Source organism: Colletotrichum gloeosporioides (genome assembly GCF_011800055.1).
Source record: "Colletotrichum gloeosporioides strain Lc1 chromosome Unknown consensus_9, whole genome shotgun sequence".
In the NCBI taxonomy this organism is placed as follows: domain Eukaryota; kingdom Fungi; phylum Ascomycota; class Sordariomycetes; order Glomerellales; family Glomerellaceae; genus Colletotrichum; species Colletotrichum gloeosporioides.
This window is the reverse complement of record NW_025544654.1, coordinates 668,106-685,157: the sequence shown is the minus strand read 5'-3', so window position 1 is coordinate 685,157 and position 17,052 is coordinate 668,106. Positions and strand designations below refer to the sequence as shown.

At 54.9% G+C, this 17,052-nt stretch overlaps 7 protein-coding genes across 7 annotated transcripts; 3 read left to right on the top strand and 4 right to left on the bottom strand.

The window, feature by feature from the left end:
- Window positions 1–345: 345 nt before the first annotated feature.
- Window positions 346–2,491, bottom strand: GCG54_00003175 (Transcriptional activator of proteases prtT; the record flags this gene model as incomplete). Its single annotated transcript, XM_045403251.1, has 3 exons — window positions 346–1,007; window positions 1,060–2,289; window positions 2,389–2,491. The coding sequence occupies 3 exons, from the start codon at window positions 2,489–2,491 to the stop codon at window positions 346–348; spliced, it is 1,995 nt and encodes a 664-aa protein (XP_045270154.1).
- Window positions 2,492–3,096: 605 nt separating this feature from the next.
- On the top strand, window positions 3,097–6,608 carry GCG54_00003174 (L-threonate dehydrogenase; the record flags this gene model as incomplete). The annotated part of the gene is made up of 3 exons (XM_045403250.1): window positions 3,097–3,373; window positions 3,431–3,915; window positions 3,972–6,608. 3 exons carry the CDS (start codon window positions 3,097–3,099, stop codon window positions 6,606–6,608), a joined length of 3,399 nt encoding a protein of 1,132 aa, XP_045270153.1.
- A 787-nt stretch (window positions 6,609–7,395) lies between these two features.
- GCG54_00003173 (uncharacterized protein) lies at window positions 7,396–9,084 on the top strand (the record flags this gene model as incomplete). The annotated part of the gene is made up of 1 exon (XM_045403249.1): window positions 7,396–9,084. The coding sequence occupies one exon, from the start codon at window positions 7,396–7,398 to the stop codon at window positions 9,082–9,084; it is 1,689 nt and encodes a 562-aa protein (XP_045270152.1).
- A 311-nt stretch (window positions 9,085–9,395) lies between these two features.
- On the top strand, window positions 9,396–9,976 carry GCG54_00003172 (uncharacterized protein; the record flags this gene model as incomplete). The annotated part of the gene is made up of 2 exons (XM_045403248.1): window positions 9,396–9,458; window positions 9,524–9,976. 2 exons carry the CDS (start codon window positions 9,396–9,398, stop codon window positions 9,974–9,976), a joined length of 516 nt encoding a protein of 171 aa, XP_045270151.1.
- A 281-nt stretch (window positions 9,977–10,257) lies between these two features.
- Window positions 10,258–10,654, bottom strand: GCG54_00003171 (uncharacterized protein; the record flags this gene model as incomplete). Its single annotated transcript, XM_045403247.1, is given in 2 exon segments — window positions 10,258–10,592; window positions 10,609–10,654. 2 exon segments carry the CDS (start codon window positions 10,652–10,654, stop codon window positions 10,258–10,260), a joined length of 381 nt encoding a protein of 126 aa, XP_045270150.1.
- Window positions 10,655–10,997: 343 nt separating this feature from the next.
- On the bottom strand, window positions 10,998–12,932 carry GCG54_00003170 (putative acyl-coenzyme A synthetase; the record flags this gene model as incomplete). Its single annotated transcript, XM_045403246.1, has 3 exons — window positions 10,998–11,318; window positions 11,466–12,805; window positions 12,869–12,932. 3 exons carry the CDS (start codon window positions 12,930–12,932, stop codon window positions 10,998–11,000), a joined length of 1,725 nt encoding a protein of 574 aa, XP_045270149.1.
- A 737-nt stretch (window positions 12,933–13,669) lies between these two features.
- Window positions 13,670–16,205, bottom strand: GCG54_00003169 (Choline dehydrogenase; the record flags this gene model as incomplete). Its single annotated transcript, XM_045403245.1, has 5 exons — window positions 13,670–15,099; window positions 15,156–15,213; window positions 15,267–15,347; window positions 15,409–15,808; window positions 16,156–16,205. 5 exons carry the CDS (start codon window positions 16,203–16,205, stop codon window positions 13,670–13,672), a joined length of 2,019 nt encoding a protein of 672 aa, XP_045270148.1.
- Between the last annotated feature and the right edge of the window lie 847 nt (window positions 16,206–17,052).

Sequence of the window (17,052 nt, the reverse complement as noted above, 5' to 3'; positions counted from 1 at the left end):
GTGGGCGAATAGTCTGACGTTTGGCAGGATTAGTCTGCCTGATCGTGGATGCTGGGGCCGGGGAGGCGTGATTGGACTGTTAGTGACACCAGCGCGTGTTCTAGATCCACCAAGTGAGGGGGCCAAGACAGCGCGGCCTTTGTCCCGGCAGTCCAAATGCCGTGTTTGGGTGCGGTGCGGTGTTTAGTCCGAGGCATTCGGCGCGCGGACTTCTGCCCGCTCGCGGTCAATCGCGTGGGACAAGGCATCACGAGAAGGCATGTTTGCATGCGAAACGCCAAAAAGCGAGGTGTAAGTGGGTGTTTTTGATGGATATCGTGATTTCATTATTATTGATGACGACATTTAGAATCCCGAATTCAGATCGCTCAATAGCCCGTACTGTTGATACTGCTCCGGCATGCCGAAATTCATTATGCCCCCGTTGAAAATTCCTTCCCAGTCGGTCGGCTCCATCTGCTCTGGCCATTGAGGCACAGGCTGGCCTGGCATGGCGGTTCCGACAGCACCCGGCTGTTGCCCGCTCGCGATGTAATATTGCTCCTGCGGACCTCGCTCCTTGAATTTCTGCAGCATATTGTTGAGGCCGTGACCAATGTAGTGGGCCACATGGCGGGTACAACGGCTTTGCTCCTTCAACAAGACGACGATCCGTTCAATGAGGTCGACGACGCTGTCATAACGTATGTCCACCTTTGCTGGTTTCCATTGCATGTACACCTTCATGAGGAACATGGCGGCGTACGCGATGGTGGTCAACAGGTACAGGGGTACGCCGATGACTGCTCGGCGCATGTCTGTGTCTGTCAAAATCAGCTCCAGGGCGGCCGACGCACTCGTGATGGCCGTGTTAATGAAGCTGCGGCGCTCGTCGCAGACGGCATACTGGTCTGATGGGTTCGACGCGTTCAGGCCGCGTAAGCAGACGGAGTACAATAGGAGACGAGCGAAATGATAGTGAAGTATGACGCCCTTGGCGGGATACTTTGAGATGAACTTATCCGCTTCTTGGGGATGGTCAGTAAATTGCTTTTTCAAAATGGGCCAGGGGGGGCTTACCTAGCCGAGTTTCCCATTTCGTCTTCCAAAAGCAAAGTTCATCATCAAACTTTTTCAGCTGGACGAACTCGTCTCTGCCAACTTGTCTTGACCTGTCCGGGCCAAACGTATGGAAAACGCGACTCAAAATGATAAAGACACCAACCTGACTGTGTAGACGATGATCTGCCTGCGTGATGCCCGGCAGCTTCAAAAAGTCCTCATGGTTGACGATGCTGGCGTCCTCGTTGATGACTGGCGGCCTTCCATAAGCGATGCTGAAGTGATGGTCGCATACATACAAGAAGTACCACAGCCTTGCATGCTCGACATACTCCGATGACCCCTTGTTGAGCGCTTTGGCGCAGAACTGATGGAGGTTCAGCTCGGTGGCTATCCGAACGGCCAGGCCACTCAGCTTCCAGCTCAAGTCCGAAAGGAAGAACGCCCCCACACAGAGGCCTCGGACATCGTCCAACGTGTGATATCGGTCAAAGACTGCTTGGCTCGCCAGCTCGAGGAAGATGGGATAGCACGTGTCAAAGGCACGGCCGTCGTCCTGGGCGTGTAAGGCGGTTACTGCGAGGATAGCCGCAGTGAGGAGGGGAGAGGCGTAGCGCGTAGCCGCGAGGGTCTCGTGTCTTAGTGCGATGCCTCCCCACAAGTAGGCGTTAAGGGTCCCACGAAACGTGGAGAAAAGCTGCTCCGCCTCTTGGAGGCTAAATTTGCCTTGGTCGAAGAAATCGGGTTTCGAGGTCCGATCCACCGGAAGGTGGGCCCGGGCCCCGGGGTCGCTCCGGATGTTCCGTAGCTTGGTCACTTCGAAGAGGCTGGCCATCGGTGCACTCACGATAGCTTGGTCTTCGCCATTGTCTTGTGCCGTTGGGATCTCTGGTGAGTTCTCCCTCGTCATCGCCGTGACGTCTGGAGGGCGGATAGGTGATGGGCCTGTGCCGGGGCTGCTCTGTGACCCAGCAACGTTCACGGGACTCTGAGACATGCCCCCGCCCTCGTGAAAGCCCTGGAGGGGCATGAGCGGCGGCATGTTGAGGTGGCGCTGAACCTCAATCATGGAGGCTTGGAGAGCTTGCAGCTGCATCTCCATCTTGGTTTTCCACTCATTCTCGCTGTCCAGGAGGGTCTGGAGACTCTTGTTGACGACACATTGCAGACCGAGACGCGAACAGCGGGCGCACGTCTGCTGGCCGGGCTCAATGCCGCACTTGATCTTACGATTCTGGCATTCCTGGCCTGTGTTCTCTTATCAGCAAGCTAAACTCTTCCGCGGCGACAGGGCAAGACAGGGGATACACAGCTCGGAGGAAGTGAATCGGAGGCATCGGAGCTTACAGGCGCGTATCTTCCTGGAGATCTTTGGCATGTGGACTTGCTGGCCGGCTTGGCCCCCCGAGGACGGGGTCTTGTCCGGACCGTCGATTCTCGCACGTTTCATGGTCCGAAGGGAGGAAGTCCGGGCAGATTTCTGGGTCTTGGAAAGGAAGGTGGACGGAGTGGACAAAGTCGCACAGGCGGAAAGATGACCGAGGGGAGAAAAGAGGGAAAAGATTCGCCGGGCAGCGTGCATCTCCTTTGTTTATAAGCGGGGCGGACTTCGTGCCGTGCGGGGGTGGCCAAACCTCCACCTGCTCAAACTCAATCCGTCCACTCCTTGGTTTCCTAGAGGAGTGTTGGCGCCGTTAGTGACCTTTCCTGCTTGCACTTGGTCAAGTGGCCCAGTGCCGGCTCCATTATTCGTCCCATCTGTCTGTCGTGTGCCTCGCCTCTAACAAGAGGGGTTGCGGCTGCGGCAACCAGACGTGTGGAGAGATGTGTGGACGGCCTCGGATGTGGTGTTCCCTTGTCGCTGCGGTATGCTGGCTGCGCGACATTCCCGGCCGCTGATTTCCGGACTCTTGACCGAATCCTGGGGAATGCAGTCAGGGTATAAGATCGCTGCGACTCCAATAATCCCGCCGGTCTCGGGAAAGTTGCTGTGACTTTCGGATGACCCTCTGCCCGCGGATCGAAGGAGCCAAGTTTACATAATATTCATTCGAGATGGCTTCCAACGGCGCCGACGTCACCCGCGTCGGCTTCATCGGCCTCGGGGCCATGGGCTTCGGCATGGCGTGCAACTTGGTGAAGAAGCCGCAATACCAAGTCCAGGGCTTCGATGTGTATCCTCCCAGCGCAGAGAAGTTCGTCGCGCAGGGCGGTTCAGTTGGGTCGTCTCCAAGGGAGGTCGCTAAGACCAGCGACATCCTTGTCTGCATGGCTGCGAATGCGCAGCAGATCGATGACATACTTTTTAATCATCAGACGGGGGCTCTCGAGAGTGAGTGAATGCCTTGGTCATAGCCCGTGCAGCGTTTGATTGACCTGTGTTCTGTAGCATTACCGGAGCATGCGACCGTGTTGCTCTGCTCGACAGTGCCTCCGACGTACCATGAGGCGCTGCCGGATCGCATTGCCAAAAAGGGCCGAAGCGACGTTCTCGTCGTCGACGGCCCTGTGTCGGGGGGAACCAAGCGTGCTGCCGAGGGCACTCTCACAATTTTCGCTGCGGGCACCTCTGTAGCCTTGCAGCGTGCAGACAAGATTCTCCACGACATGTCGGAGAAACTGTACATCATTCCCGGCGGGCCAGGTGCCGGTAGTAAGGTGAAGATGGTCAACCAACTTCTGGTTGGTACACATATTGCCGCTGCCTCCGAGGCGATGGGTCTCGCTGCAAAGGCCGGCCTCAACACCCGTGAGGTGTATAATATCATCACGAATGCGGCTGGAAACTCATGGGCTTTCGAGAACCGCGTGCCGCATATGCTTGACGGAGACTGGACCCCTCTGTCCGCTCTTAACATCTTCGTCAAGGACATGGTGAGCATCACACCCGGCCCCCTGCTTCTGCATGATTAACTAAACGAATCAATTAGGGCATCGTCGTCTCTACAGCCAGGACGCTGCAGTTTCCAGTACCACTCGCATCAACGGCAGAGCAGCTGTACATCCAGGGCGCCGCCCAAGGACTCGGCTTGGATGACGATGCGGGCCTCGTGCGCGTCTTCCTCCCCGGAAACCCGGAACTCGTCAAGGAGCAGGCTGGCCAGGTCAGCACCTCGCAAGAGAAGCTAACTCCCAGCAGCACGCCGTTGGAGATCTCCAAGATCGGTATGATTGGCCTGGGAGCAATGGGTCAGGGTATGGCGGGGTCCCTTCTTCGCGCTGGCTTCCCGGTCCACGGCTACGACGTCTATGAGCCAGCCATTGACAAGTTTGTGGCCACGGGCGCCAAAGCGACCAAGGCCAGCAGCCCCTCCGATGCCGCAAAGGGCGCCGACCTCTTGGTTCTGATGGTCCAGAATGCCGCCCAGGCTGACGATGCCTTGTTTGGATCTGGCAAGGCTGCTGAAGTACTCCCGGATGGTGCCATTGTTATCCTTAGCTCCACGGTACCGCCATCATTCGTGCGGGAGCTTGAGAGCAAGCTTACCAACCTCGGCAAGGGCATCAGCTTGATCGATGCGCCTGTCAGTGGAGGCGTCGTTCGTGCCGCGAACGGCACCCTGACTATCATCTGCTCTGGCGACGATGCCATCATTTCAAAGGTCAACGCTCCCCTGATGGCCATGACTGGAACTTCCAGCAACCTCTGCCATGTCCAGGGCGGTGTTGGAGCTGCATCCTCTGTCAAGCTCATCAATCAGTTGCTCGCCGGTGTTCACATCGCCGCTGCTGCCGAGGCCATGGCCCTCGCTGCTCGCCTGGGCCTGGACACAAGACGTGTCTTTGACCTGCTCGGTAACGCTGCTGGCTGGAGCTGGATGTTCGAGAACAGGGTACCTCAAATGCTCGATGCCGACTGGACGCCGCACTCCGCCTTGGCAATCTTTGTCAAGGATCTTGGTATTGTGCTTGACGAGGCGAAGCGCCTTACTTACTTCGCCCCGATCTCGTCCGCCGCCCACACTCTGTATCTCTCCGGCGCTGCTCACGGCTGGACGAAAGAATCCGATGCTGGCGTGGTGAGGCTATGGGAGCTGACCGGCATCTCTGTGTCTGGTAACGCTGGGCCCAAGCAGGAGAACAAGACCGATGCCTTTGCCTCGCCGGTCGTAGACCAAGACGAGGCTCTATCAGCCCAAAAGACGCTCGACGCCTTGCCCGCTGAGTACTCGGACGATGTCATCAGCTCGACCCAGAAGGTTGTCAACAACGGCGAAGTCCCTGTGCTTATCGCGCTCGACGACGACCCAACAGGCACGCAGACCTGCAACGACATTGATGTTTTGACTGTCTGGGATGCCGCGACCCTGGATTACGAGTTCAGCCTCAACCCCAAAGGCTTCTTCATTCTGACCAACTCGCGCGCTCTTCCCTCCGCCGAGGCGCGCCAGTTGATCCTTGAGATCTGCCACAACGTGAAGAAGGCTGCTGCGAAGGCCGGCAAGGCTTTCGAGATTGTGCTCAGAGGCGACTCCACTCTTCGTGGCCATCTTCCGGAGGAGCCCGAGGCCGCTGAGGAGGCGTTGGGCAAGTTTGATGCGTGGGTCGTGACGCCCTTCTTCTTCCAGGGTGGGCGATTGACCATCAACGACGTTCACTATGTCAAGGAGGGGGATGTTCTCGTGCCTGCCAGCCACACACCGTTCGCGCAGGATGCCACCTTTGGATACAAGAACTCAAACCTCCGCAAGTACATCCTCGAGAAGTGTGGACACAGGTTTGACGAGTCTTCCTTCCTCTCGGTGACTCTCGACGACATCCGTCTCGGTGGGCCTGCCGGCGTTGCGAAGAAGCTCCTCTCAGCGGCTGCAGGATCCAACACGGTCGTCATCGTCAATGCCGCTGCAGAATCTGATATGCACGTCTTCGTGGCAGGACTGCTCGAGGCAAACAAGAGCGGAAGGCGATACCTATTCCGTACCGGTGCTGCCTTTGTCTCGTCGCGTCTCGGCATCACGGGCATTCCGCCGCTGACCATGGCAGACCTCGGAGTGTCAGTCACCGAGCCCAAGCAGCCGGGTGGGCTGATCGTCGCTGGGTCTTACGTGCCGAAGACGACAGCCCAGCTAAAGGTCCTTCGGGAGAGGAGGGGCGACAAGCTAGCCGTGATCGAGCTGGACGTTGCTGATTTGGTCGCATCCGATGAGGCAGCTGAGAAGGTCGTCGATGCTGCAGCCACGGAAACCAGCAAGAAGCTGAGCGCGGGCGAGGATGTTCTCGTCATGACGTCCCGAGAGCTTATCAAGGGTCACGATGCCCTCAGCTCGCTCCAGATCGGATCCAAGGTCGCTCGTGCGCTGGTCCAGCTTGTCGAGAAGATTGACGTCAGGCCGCGCTATCTGATCGCCAAGGGTGGCATCACATCATCCGACGCGGCGACGAAGGGATTGAAGATGAGGAGAGCGCGCATCCTGGGCCAAGCCGCCCCGGGCGTGCCCTTGTGGAGGTGTGACGAGGAAACGAGCAGGCATCGCGGAGTGCCGTACGTCGTATTCCCAGGTAACGTCGGAAGCGACCAGACGCTTGCCGATGTTGTTGAGTCGTGGTCGATTGCAAGCGTTGCATAGAAATTGCATGGAAGCAGCATAAGCGAGCCATATACCAGTGGTGTACACCGGGAAACAAGGTGTTATTTTTTTAGACAGATTTAATGATGACGATAATGATCCTGTTTTACTCGATGCGATTTGCATAGTCAGCCGAGATGGGGTGTTTGGCCCTGGTTGTTTGGGATGAGGCGATCGTGAACGTCGGAGGAAGAGGAAGGATGGCTCACGTAAAGCTTCTCGGATTATGTCATCCTATCTCCACAGTGCCCAATAGCAGCTCCTGTGGTCGCACCGTACAATCCACCTCCGCCATCCAATTAAAGCACTCGCTACGTGCCTTCGGGCTCCGCTGTTCCATGGGTGTTCCACTCCAGGCTTCAACGGTCATCATCGTCATGTTCCGTCGACACATGCATCGTTCACATCCAATATCCCGAAGACCACATCACTTAGACTTTTCGACTGCTTGCACGACTCTTATATATGTCTACTGAGCTGTTGACCACTTTTTGCTCGTAGAATTTGGTTTATAACGCCCAAGACATCGGCAGTCTGCACCATGTCATGACTCATCCACATCGTCACAAAGACGCGAACCCGCCCGACCTGCAACCTCTCTGGTGGAATCCAACCCTTTTCACCACCCAAAAACGACAAACTGAACTTCAAAAGACATTTTTAAGACCCATTCATGCAAAATTACAAATAAAACAGTTGCTGTTGAGTCGGTGAAGGCGTTACAAGGCCTCCGAGAAGCACGAGGACGGACATCTCACCCTTATCTTTGGCTTTTACATCAGCAAAAATGCATGGCATCCAGCTTCAGCCAGATCATCAAGATGGTCGGGTCTCAGATGGCAGGCCGCCGCATGTCGCAACTTCAGATATCGACGAAAGCTTTGTCGAGGCAGCCGAAGACATTCTCAACCGCAGCGCAATGCTCTGCGTAGAGCTGGATCTGCTCCGATCCGCCGTCGAAAAAGAGGCCGAGAAGGTTAACAACCACTGGCACGCATACATTCCCGGCTTCAGCACGTTTTGGCAGTCAAACGCGAACCAGAAAACCCGAGCAGAAGCGCTTCTGCAACGCACGAGGGAGCCGCTGAAAGAGCCTGAGGCCGAAGGGGCTCTTCATCGCGACTTCAGGCTTCTCGAAGGTGAGCTGTCGTCTTATGAGAACCATTGGGTGGCTATCAAGAAGTGTCGGTCGGTGACGTGGTTCCGTTATGCCGTGCCGTACAGCAAGACCGACGCCTCTGGGCAGAGCTCAGTCTTCGTGAGTGCCATAGTAGACAATGGCCATGAGTGGCTGAGGGTTCTCAGTACCACGGAAAGGGGTCTGCTGGTCCAGATGGCCGAGGCAGATTTTCCTTGGGACGAACCAGATGACGAAGATGACGATCTAGACTTGCAAGAAGTCATTGACGACGACGAAACGCAGATTGAAATCCTAAAATCTGTGAAGTCACTTTTACTCGCAGCTCGAGAGATTCACGGAGGCTACAGCCATCGTATCCGGATGGTCCTACCAAATATCTACAGCGGCCGCCAGCCGGCAATCGACAGGTTTCTACGAGGAGTGCAGAGCTTAGGGGACGACCGGATTTCTTTAGTCATTGAGTGTGCCGAGACAACACACAACGCTCCTCCACCCCTGGAGACTGCTATAACGAACCTGCTGGACCTTGGGACTTCGATGAACCCGCCGCCATTGACACCAACTCTCAACATAGACACCTCTATTTTCGTCGCTTTAACCACCGACATTTGCCATAATCATGGCTCCCAGAGGAAATGGCGCCCCAAGATCCTCGAAGATGTTACCGACGAGGCTGAGCATGGACCGCGCCTTGGAAACTCCCTCTACCCCATCTTGCGAGGGCACACCCTTGTCTGCACCCGCGAAGCTGCAGAGACATGTCTGCGCATGGTCTACGACGCTTCCACCGAAGACGAAGTCGCCAGGTTAGAAATCCTCCTGGGCCAGGAAACCCTACGAGGGAAGCAGGATGACAAGATGTCTTTCCTCGCACGCGTCCTCAAGCAAGACGGCTGGCCATTGTCTGAAAAAGATAGCCCAGCCACGGAGGAGCGTCGAAAGAAGCTCATCGCCCAGCTAGAGAAATACTCTTGCCATCCCGTACCAGCAGATCTACAACTGCCAATTCGCATTGTCGAGGACTTCCGAAGAGCACATGTCCAGGACGAAGTCGTCAAAGGCACGTTGCCGAAGGTGGCACTCGCAGTAGAGCCGACCTTGAACGAGACGAACTGTTCGTCCTTCTTGTTCGGCTGGAAGACAGGCTACACCACCATTACCTGCAACCGCCACGCCGTGCGCCGGCTGGGGAACCTCGTCAAGAAGCTGCGGTGGTCGAGGGACGCGGAAACGGCGCCTATTCTGGCGCTGGATTGGGCCCGAGGACTAGCCAAGATCCCGTTCCCGGGGGAAATCTTAGTTGACGGGCCGGCTAAATACGCGTCAGCACACTAATCATCTGGCGTTATATTGACGCCATTGAGATAATGTCGGCAGGGGGAGGTTGGGGGGGGAACTATTGGGGGGTTTGGATTTCTAAGCTAAGAGGGGACAGGGCTGAAAGGATCGCGCAGCCCACTCTGGTAGGATTCCAATCAGAATTATTTGTAAGCTGACTGCTGCGGGAAGATGGTGTCAACCTCGCATACAGGCGCGCCTGCTAAAGTATAAAAGAAGTACCTACACACTAGAAAAACATGCTCATTCACTGTCTCGCCAGAAATCGTGTCTAATTCGGCTTCATAATCCGAGCTTACTTCATCAACATGAGTGCTGTTCCATCGACGCTGCCAAACACGCCGGATGAAGTTGAGGCGTGGCTCTTGAATGTCTGTCAAATCGCGCCGGCCTTGTCCGTATTGGTAGTGATCGAGAAGTTAACTATATTGCGCAGAACTTCGTGGCATTTGACTCCCTGGACATCACGGAGCACCCCAAGATCTTCGCGAAGAACGCACAGCTACAGTTCGCCAACAGCCCCGTCCTCCACGGAATTGAAGAGATCCAGCAAAGCTTTGTGCCCGCCTTCAGTGCTCTCTCGTACATGAAACATGTGCCTGTCACCTTTGGTAGGTTGTCTCTGCTCCCTTCACGCCTTCTCAAGAGCTGGATCTCACGCCTCAATGCAGATAAGGTAGACAATAAGGTCTGGTTCACTGTCGAAATATCATACAGAGCCAAGGGTGACCCCGAAAACCAAACGATTACGATCCCTGCATCTGCGCTCGCTCACCTCGTTACGGATGGCGAGGAGGCTGGGAAGCTGGCTCGGTTCCAGGTTTTCCTCGACAACAGGCCCGTCTTGGAGAGGATTGAGTATGTTTCGAAACTCAATAATAAGGAATGAGTCGTGTATGAAGGCGACTGTAGGACTTCAGAGGAGCTATTGATGATATAATATGCCGTTTTCTCAAGTGAATTACTGAATCACCAACGAAGGCCATAGACCAGACTCTCCAACTCCTCTGTCAACTGGCAACGATTGTAGCTAATCTGTCTCCTCTCCGGCACTACATCGTAATCACCCTCGCGTGCCTGATCGCGAGGATCCCATCCCACCGTCAAGCTTCCGCCTTCGTCTCCATCCCCCCGGCTCATGGGCCGATCGATAATGAGCATGACTCGATGTCACTGGGGAACAAACTTGCCTGGTGGCACCCGAAACTCCCCGTTACTAACAATCTTCCGCCAGACAATTTCGACCGTAGAGTGAGCATGGCACTTGACGACTCTATCCTCATCGGGTGCCTCGAGAGGAAGTGGCATGCCCCAAACGTCGATATGGGTCTCCTCGTCCGAATTGCACATGTTCAGTCTGCCGCACAGTTTCCCGGCCAAGGCTTTGAGGTGGTCTGCGTCATCGGAACCTAGCGTCGTGTCGTAGATCTGCAGGGCGCGCTTGGGACGTTGGGAGGTGGGACGTGTTACGGGAGGCCATTTCTTAGGGAGGTTGAGGGCATATGCTGAAGCAGGGTGTACTGTCGTGGCTTGGTGCCTCTTCGATGGCGAGACGAACATGAACCATGGTTGGGGCCTTGCCGCCAGTTGATGGTCTTCGCGGACGCACTTCGGACATTTGGTGCAGGGTGTCGACTAGGCAGCTGAAGGTTTGAGATGAGAAGGCAGGACACAATGCTGAATCATGCCGTGAATTATGTTCTATGATTTATATCTAAGAGCCAGCTAACAGCGTTGGTCCATGTCGCTAGGCAGCAACCTGGGTCCGCGCCGCCAAGACACATAAACGCATGTTGTTAGTTCAATAAAGGAATCAAGAACACATCCAGACGTGACCGACGATAGCCTTCCATTCGTGATAGGGAACAGTTCGAAAAAAGGCCTCCGACTGAAACCCCCCATTTCTGAATCTACTCGGCCATTTGCTCCAATTCCCTACGCAAGATCTTTCCTACAGGGGCTCGGGGAATGGCCTCGACGAACTGCACACCTCCAGCTAGATCCTTGCCGGTCTTGTGTTGAACGAACTCAACTAATTGCTGCTTTATGACGTCGGTCATTGGCCCCTGGCTAGTAGCCTGTGGGGATAGGACAACGAAAGCTCTAGGTACGCTCCCCTGATCGCCACGAGGCACACCGATCACTGCAACATCAGATACAGCGGCGTGCTCCCGTAGAACTGTCTCCAGCTCTGAAGGAAACACGCGAGAGGCTCCATTCTTGATGACATCCTAGACAAGGAGTATTATTAGCAAACATCCTGACACCTTCAGAGACTAAGTGGATGTTTTCGGATGCATCCGATTCCCATGTCGTTTCAGGTGGAAGAACCGGGCTGCAAGTGATCAAAGAGACGCCGGAGAATATTGCAAACTCACCTGCATGCGGTCCACATAATAAAGGAGCCCATCTTGAACCCTCACGGAGTCACCCGTCCGGAGCCACCCGTCCTCTGTGAACGCCGCCTTGTCGGCCATCGGGTTCTTGTAGTACCCAAGCATCACCGTGGGGCCCTTCAGGAGAGCCTCTCCCACTGGCTGCACGTCCCTGCCATCTTCATCGACAAGCCTCATCGTCACACCCGGGAGAAGCGCTCCCACACTTCCCAGCGTGTCCCAGCCGGCCCTATCAGGCGGCATGTGCGTCACTGCGCCTGTAGTCTCCGTCGCGCCCCAGGTTTGGCTGATCAAGACCGGCTTGCCCTGCTCCGCATCTCCCAGGACCTGGTCGGCTCGGGCCGCGAGGAGGGATTGAGGTATCAGCGCTGCGCCACCGCTGTATGCCACGCGAAGAGATCGGAACGCCCCGTCAACCAGGGCTGGCCGATATTGAGGAAGCTTGGCGATGCCATCGTAGATGGGTGGGGCCGTGAAGAAGGTCGTGATCTTGAGGTTTTTGTTGTAACCCAAGAACTTCATCATGTCGAATGGTCCGCTTGGGACCCAGTAGACTATGCCGCCGTCGAGAAAGGGGTTGACGAAATAGCCTTGGATGCCGGAAATGTGGGCAGGTGGAAGGTGTGCGAGGGTTCTGTACCCGTCGGATAGAGGTTGCTCGCCAACGAGTTTGCCGGACTCAGCCCATCCATTCCAGATACGCCGGTTGATGGTCGAAGGAAGAACTGCTTCTGCAACCATGTTCTCGTGCGAAATGAGGACGCCTTTCGGGACACCAGTGGTGCCTGACGAGTAAATCAGGCAAACTGGCGTCTTCCGTAGTTCATCCGCATCCGTAACCTTCTTCCAATTCAACAGATTCTCTGGTCCCGTGGCTGCAAAGTTGCATTGGATATTGCCATCAGCACTCTTCAACTGTATTTCGGGGTGGGATTGCAAGACGAGGATGTTGGAGGGTTTCAAGCCACTCTTCAGAGCTAACTCTTTCGTGTCGGCGCTGCAAAGCAGAACCTTGAATTCTGGGTCGGCAAGAACATTCTTGAAACTGTCGATATTCGAAGTGATTGCTGAGCTCACGGCTGAGTAGACACCGCCAGCAGCGACAACGCCGAAGAAAAAGCACGGTAAACGTGACTGACCGCTGCAAATGGATGCAACGATATCTTTTCCCTGGCCATCTTTGCCTATCGCATATTCGACCCGAAGCAAGTGTGCGATTTGCTTGGCGAGAAGCCTTGCATCGGACTTGTTGATAGACTTGGTTGGCTCTTCAGCCTCGGCGTGGAGTGGCGTGTCTTCCTTTGCGAGGCAGTGCTCGGAGTCTGTCGTGACGTGGAAGTTTAGCACTCACGATGCCTTCCGATTGAGGTCGCACGGAGACTTACCGAAGAGGAGGGTGAGGAGGTCCAGACACGGAACTGCCCCGGTCTTCTGGCTGCCGTAGATCATTCTGACTCTTCACTGACTTGTGTGTCTGCCGACGGGTTAAAGTTCGAAAGTCAGACGACATGCTCCAGAATGAGGCGAGTTCCTTGGTCTTGATGTAGTATTCCGATGCTCCCCCAGCGAGACCCCCGGACTTTCGGAGACACCCCGGACTTGTCCAAATGACTTTGTTCCTGCATCGCGCTTGCAAGGGTCGTTGGCAGATCTTCATTCAACGGTTTTCTTGGCCGAGTTAGGTTAGATTTTATTGACCGCTCCCTAAACTCAGTGGACCGGCTCGTGTTTACTACGCAGTAGATAATCGTGATGTCGCCAGAATAACCCACAAAGGAAGCGATCTAAGTTCCATTCGATTTACGGCTTGCGATCATGGAGATGTGATCATAGTAATGTGAGTCAGAGGGATCACAATCTGAGTGGGTATGGTGAATTCCATTTTTGACGCTGGCGTAAGACCGATTTCCATGTTATCGTAATTGACCGTATGGTTGATTTTTCAACCTTCATTCTCATCTTCAACTTTGCTCTAGAGTATGCTTAATTTCAATAATCATGTAGGTCTGCCTGAAGAGATTGGCAATTTGATCAAAGTTTCATTTCGGACGAAGGTTAGGAAATCACGAAATTATCGGTTTGAATTAAAAATGTGTTTATTTGGTGTTAAGACAACTAGATCGAATCTGGCAACAGAACCTGGATTGAGACTGGCCCTCGATGCGAATTGCATGCGGAACGACAAATTACGCAGACTTGGCCTCGGCAATGATCACATCGGCAGCCTTCTCACTGGCCATGTAGATGCTGAGAACAATGTAGTGGCCAGGAATCTTGGGGAAGATGGAGGCATCCACAACTCTCAGGCCGTCAACGCCACGAACCTTGAAGTTGGAGTCGAGAACAGCGTGCGGGTCATCATCAGCACCAATGGGAGCGGTGCAAGAGGCGTGGTGGCCCCAAGCCTCATCCTGGGCGAACTTCTTGAGATCAGCCTCGGAAGAGACGTTCTTGGGAGGCCAGATGCGCTCGAACGAGCCGTCGAGAGGGATGAGGTTCTCGAAAGCCTCAATGCCGTACTTCATGCCCTCGTAGACAGCCTGGAGATCCTCCTCACCGCCAACGCCCTCGAAGAAGCTGCGGAAGGTAATGTTGGGGGTGTCACGGGGGTTGACGCTGGTCAGGTTGACAGTGCCAGCGTTGTTACGGCTGTGGGCCTTGAGAGTAAGCCAGGTCCAGACGCTGAGATCGGCGAGGGCGTGCTCGGCGTAGTTGGGGAAGTAACCGTTGAAGTAAGCAGGGACACCGCCGAGGAACAGGTCGGGGTCGGCATCGGCAACGGAAGAGTGCTTGAAGTAGCCGAAAGCAATGCCGTTGGTGGTGTAGCCGCCCTTGAGACCGCCAACGCCGTTCTGCCAGTTGGTGAAGCAGGGGTCTTCGCCGTTGTGGGTGCCGTTCATATCCAAGAAGGTGCAGTCCTTGAGGAGGGCGAAGTCGGTGGGAGCCTTGCCAACGATGCCGACCTCGTAGCGATCCTGCATGTTGCCGCCGACACCAGGGAGATCCTTGACGACCGGGATATCGAAAGACTTGAGCTCGGAAGCAGGGCCGATACCGCTGAGCTTGAGGAGCTGGGGGGTGTTGAAGACACCGGCAGAGACAATGACCTCCTTGCTGGCAAAGACGCGGCCAGGAACACCGCCGTCCTCCTTGGTCGCGCGGGGATCAGCGCGGTACAGGCTCTTTCCGTAGAGGTACTCGACGCCGGTAGCCTTGGGCTTGTCGTCAGATTCATCGAAGTTGATCTTGGTGACCAGGGTGTTCAGGGCCAGGTCCAGCTTGTACTTTTTGGAGCCGTCTGCGTTCTTTGCGGTGTACACGTCGTAGATGAAGTCGCGAGGAGACGAGCGGGTGAAGGAAGGGTCCTTCATGGCGAGGGGGATCTGGTAGATGTCGTCGTTCTTGTCACGGCTGGGGGCATCGTTGTTCACATCAACGACCAGAATCTCAAGAAGACCGGTAACAGTAGTGATGATCTTGCCCAAGATGTTCTTTCCCATGGTGGTAGCAGCGGCAAGGACGAGAGACAGAACCTTGGGGTCCTCGACAATGAGAATCGCAGGGGTTGTCTGGGTCTCGAGCCATCCATCGTAACCGTGAACAGACGAGTCGAGGCCTAAAATGGAAACATGTTAGTCTCATGAGGTTGTCATTTGAGGGGTGCAGACTTACCACCAGGCAGGTAGTGGCACTTTTCGAGTTTCTTGTAGTACTCGCGCATCTTGTCTGCCTGCCTCTAAGTTAGCGCTCGAATTTCCCTGGCATGTTTGAAGAGTTACTGACCTCCCAGGTATTGTCACCAGTGATGGTAGCAATGTTGTTCCAATCACTGTCCTGCGGCAGAATAGTCACAAGAGCATTGTGCTAGAAATTTGTTAGCGATCGGTAAGCTTTTCCAAAGTGAGGTATCAATGATTTCACAAACCTGGGCGCAGCCACCAAGAGAGCCAACGCGAGGGTACAGAATACCCAGAGGCTCGGAGCCAGCAGGCGGGTTTGTGCCGACGTAGATCTCGCCATCTGTCTTTCTCCAGGAGAACTTGGTGTCCTTTTGAGCCTGGACAGGATCTTCGTAGTGGTTGACGAAGAAATCCCACTGGATGGGCTCATGCTGAGATGCCAAAACGTGCAAAGCGGGCACTTGAACGGCGGCATCCTCTCCTCTGTCCTCACCAGCATCCATCAACAGGACGCTGAAGCCGGCCAAGGCCAGGCGGGCAGCAAGAGGAGCACCTCCAGGACCAGAGCCGACGACAACATAGTCGTAGGTGGAGTTGGCTACCGGGCCCTTGGCAGTGATGGTAGGGCCGAGAGGCTCATCAAAACTGCAATATCATGTAAGTCAAGGGATGCGCAACATAACTATGACGACGAAAGGTGTTGGGCACAATCGATGCTATGCCGATGAGGATTCACCCCACAACGAGAATAAAACAGTCGGTGATAACAGAGTGAAGATAGAGGAAAGGAGGAAACAAGATCAGGGCAACGCCGATAGCGGAGACCAAAGATAACAGGGTAGTTCGATGGAGGCGGAGACTGGAGCATCCGCAGTAGTGCCGACAACTTTGAAGATCCGTGAACGAAGCAGCCACGTTGGTGATGACAAAGACACCCACCAACATCGTGAAAGAGCATTATCCTGACGACGATAGGAAAAGTCAAGACTTACGCAGCATTGACTGCCGCAATGAGCGCCACAGCGGGCGCGAGGAACTTCATGGCGACAGGGAGCAGGTTCCAAAACGAACGCAGATTATTATAAATGAATGACTAGCCGGTGCGATAGCCGGTGGAATATGTTGGATAAAAAGAGTGACGGACGCCCAAAGGCTGTGAGTTGGTGAGAACGAGTAAGTCTCAAGAGCCAAGGCTGCAGTATCATCGGGATTGGATCTTAAGTATGGTTGGTGGTTTCCCAAGTTCCGGGCTGCATTCTCGACGACTTACCCGCTGATCGGCACTGCTGATGTGATAAGTGACTTACGAAAAGCAGCAAATTAACTGACAACCCATCCAGCAGGAGTTCATTTCTAGAATATGACAATCATCCCCTCGCGCAATTTTCATTGGCGGGTGCCATTGTCGTTACAACGCTCTTTGGCCCCCAGTCAAGCCCCATCAACACTCACGCAACCCCTTGAAACCCCCGTAAGAGAAGAGCTCTGCCCAAATCGGAAAGAAGAACAGGGGGTAGTCCGAGGGGCTTCGTTCTTCTTGTGGCCCCTGTCTTCTTGTCAGTCGGCCAACACGGCATGGCATCCCACACTAAGGCGGGGCGCATGCGAACAACTGCGAGTTCCAGGACGCAAAGTCAAATTCAACGAATGAGTAAAGACCAAAAGAGGCTGTCTGCGAGCGTTCTCGGGGTCCGTTATCACTGATCGACCCGAAATGGCTGATTCGGTGTTGCTGTTCGTCGAATTACGTTTGTCTTTGTTGTTTTCGTAGCTGACTTCGTCGTGTCTTTTTCCCAAGCCACCCGTCGATTCCAAACCCCATCGTCCATCGTGGTCTTCTTCGTCATCTCTGCCAGGGACCCGAGTGCGTGCTCCTCGCGTACGGGAAA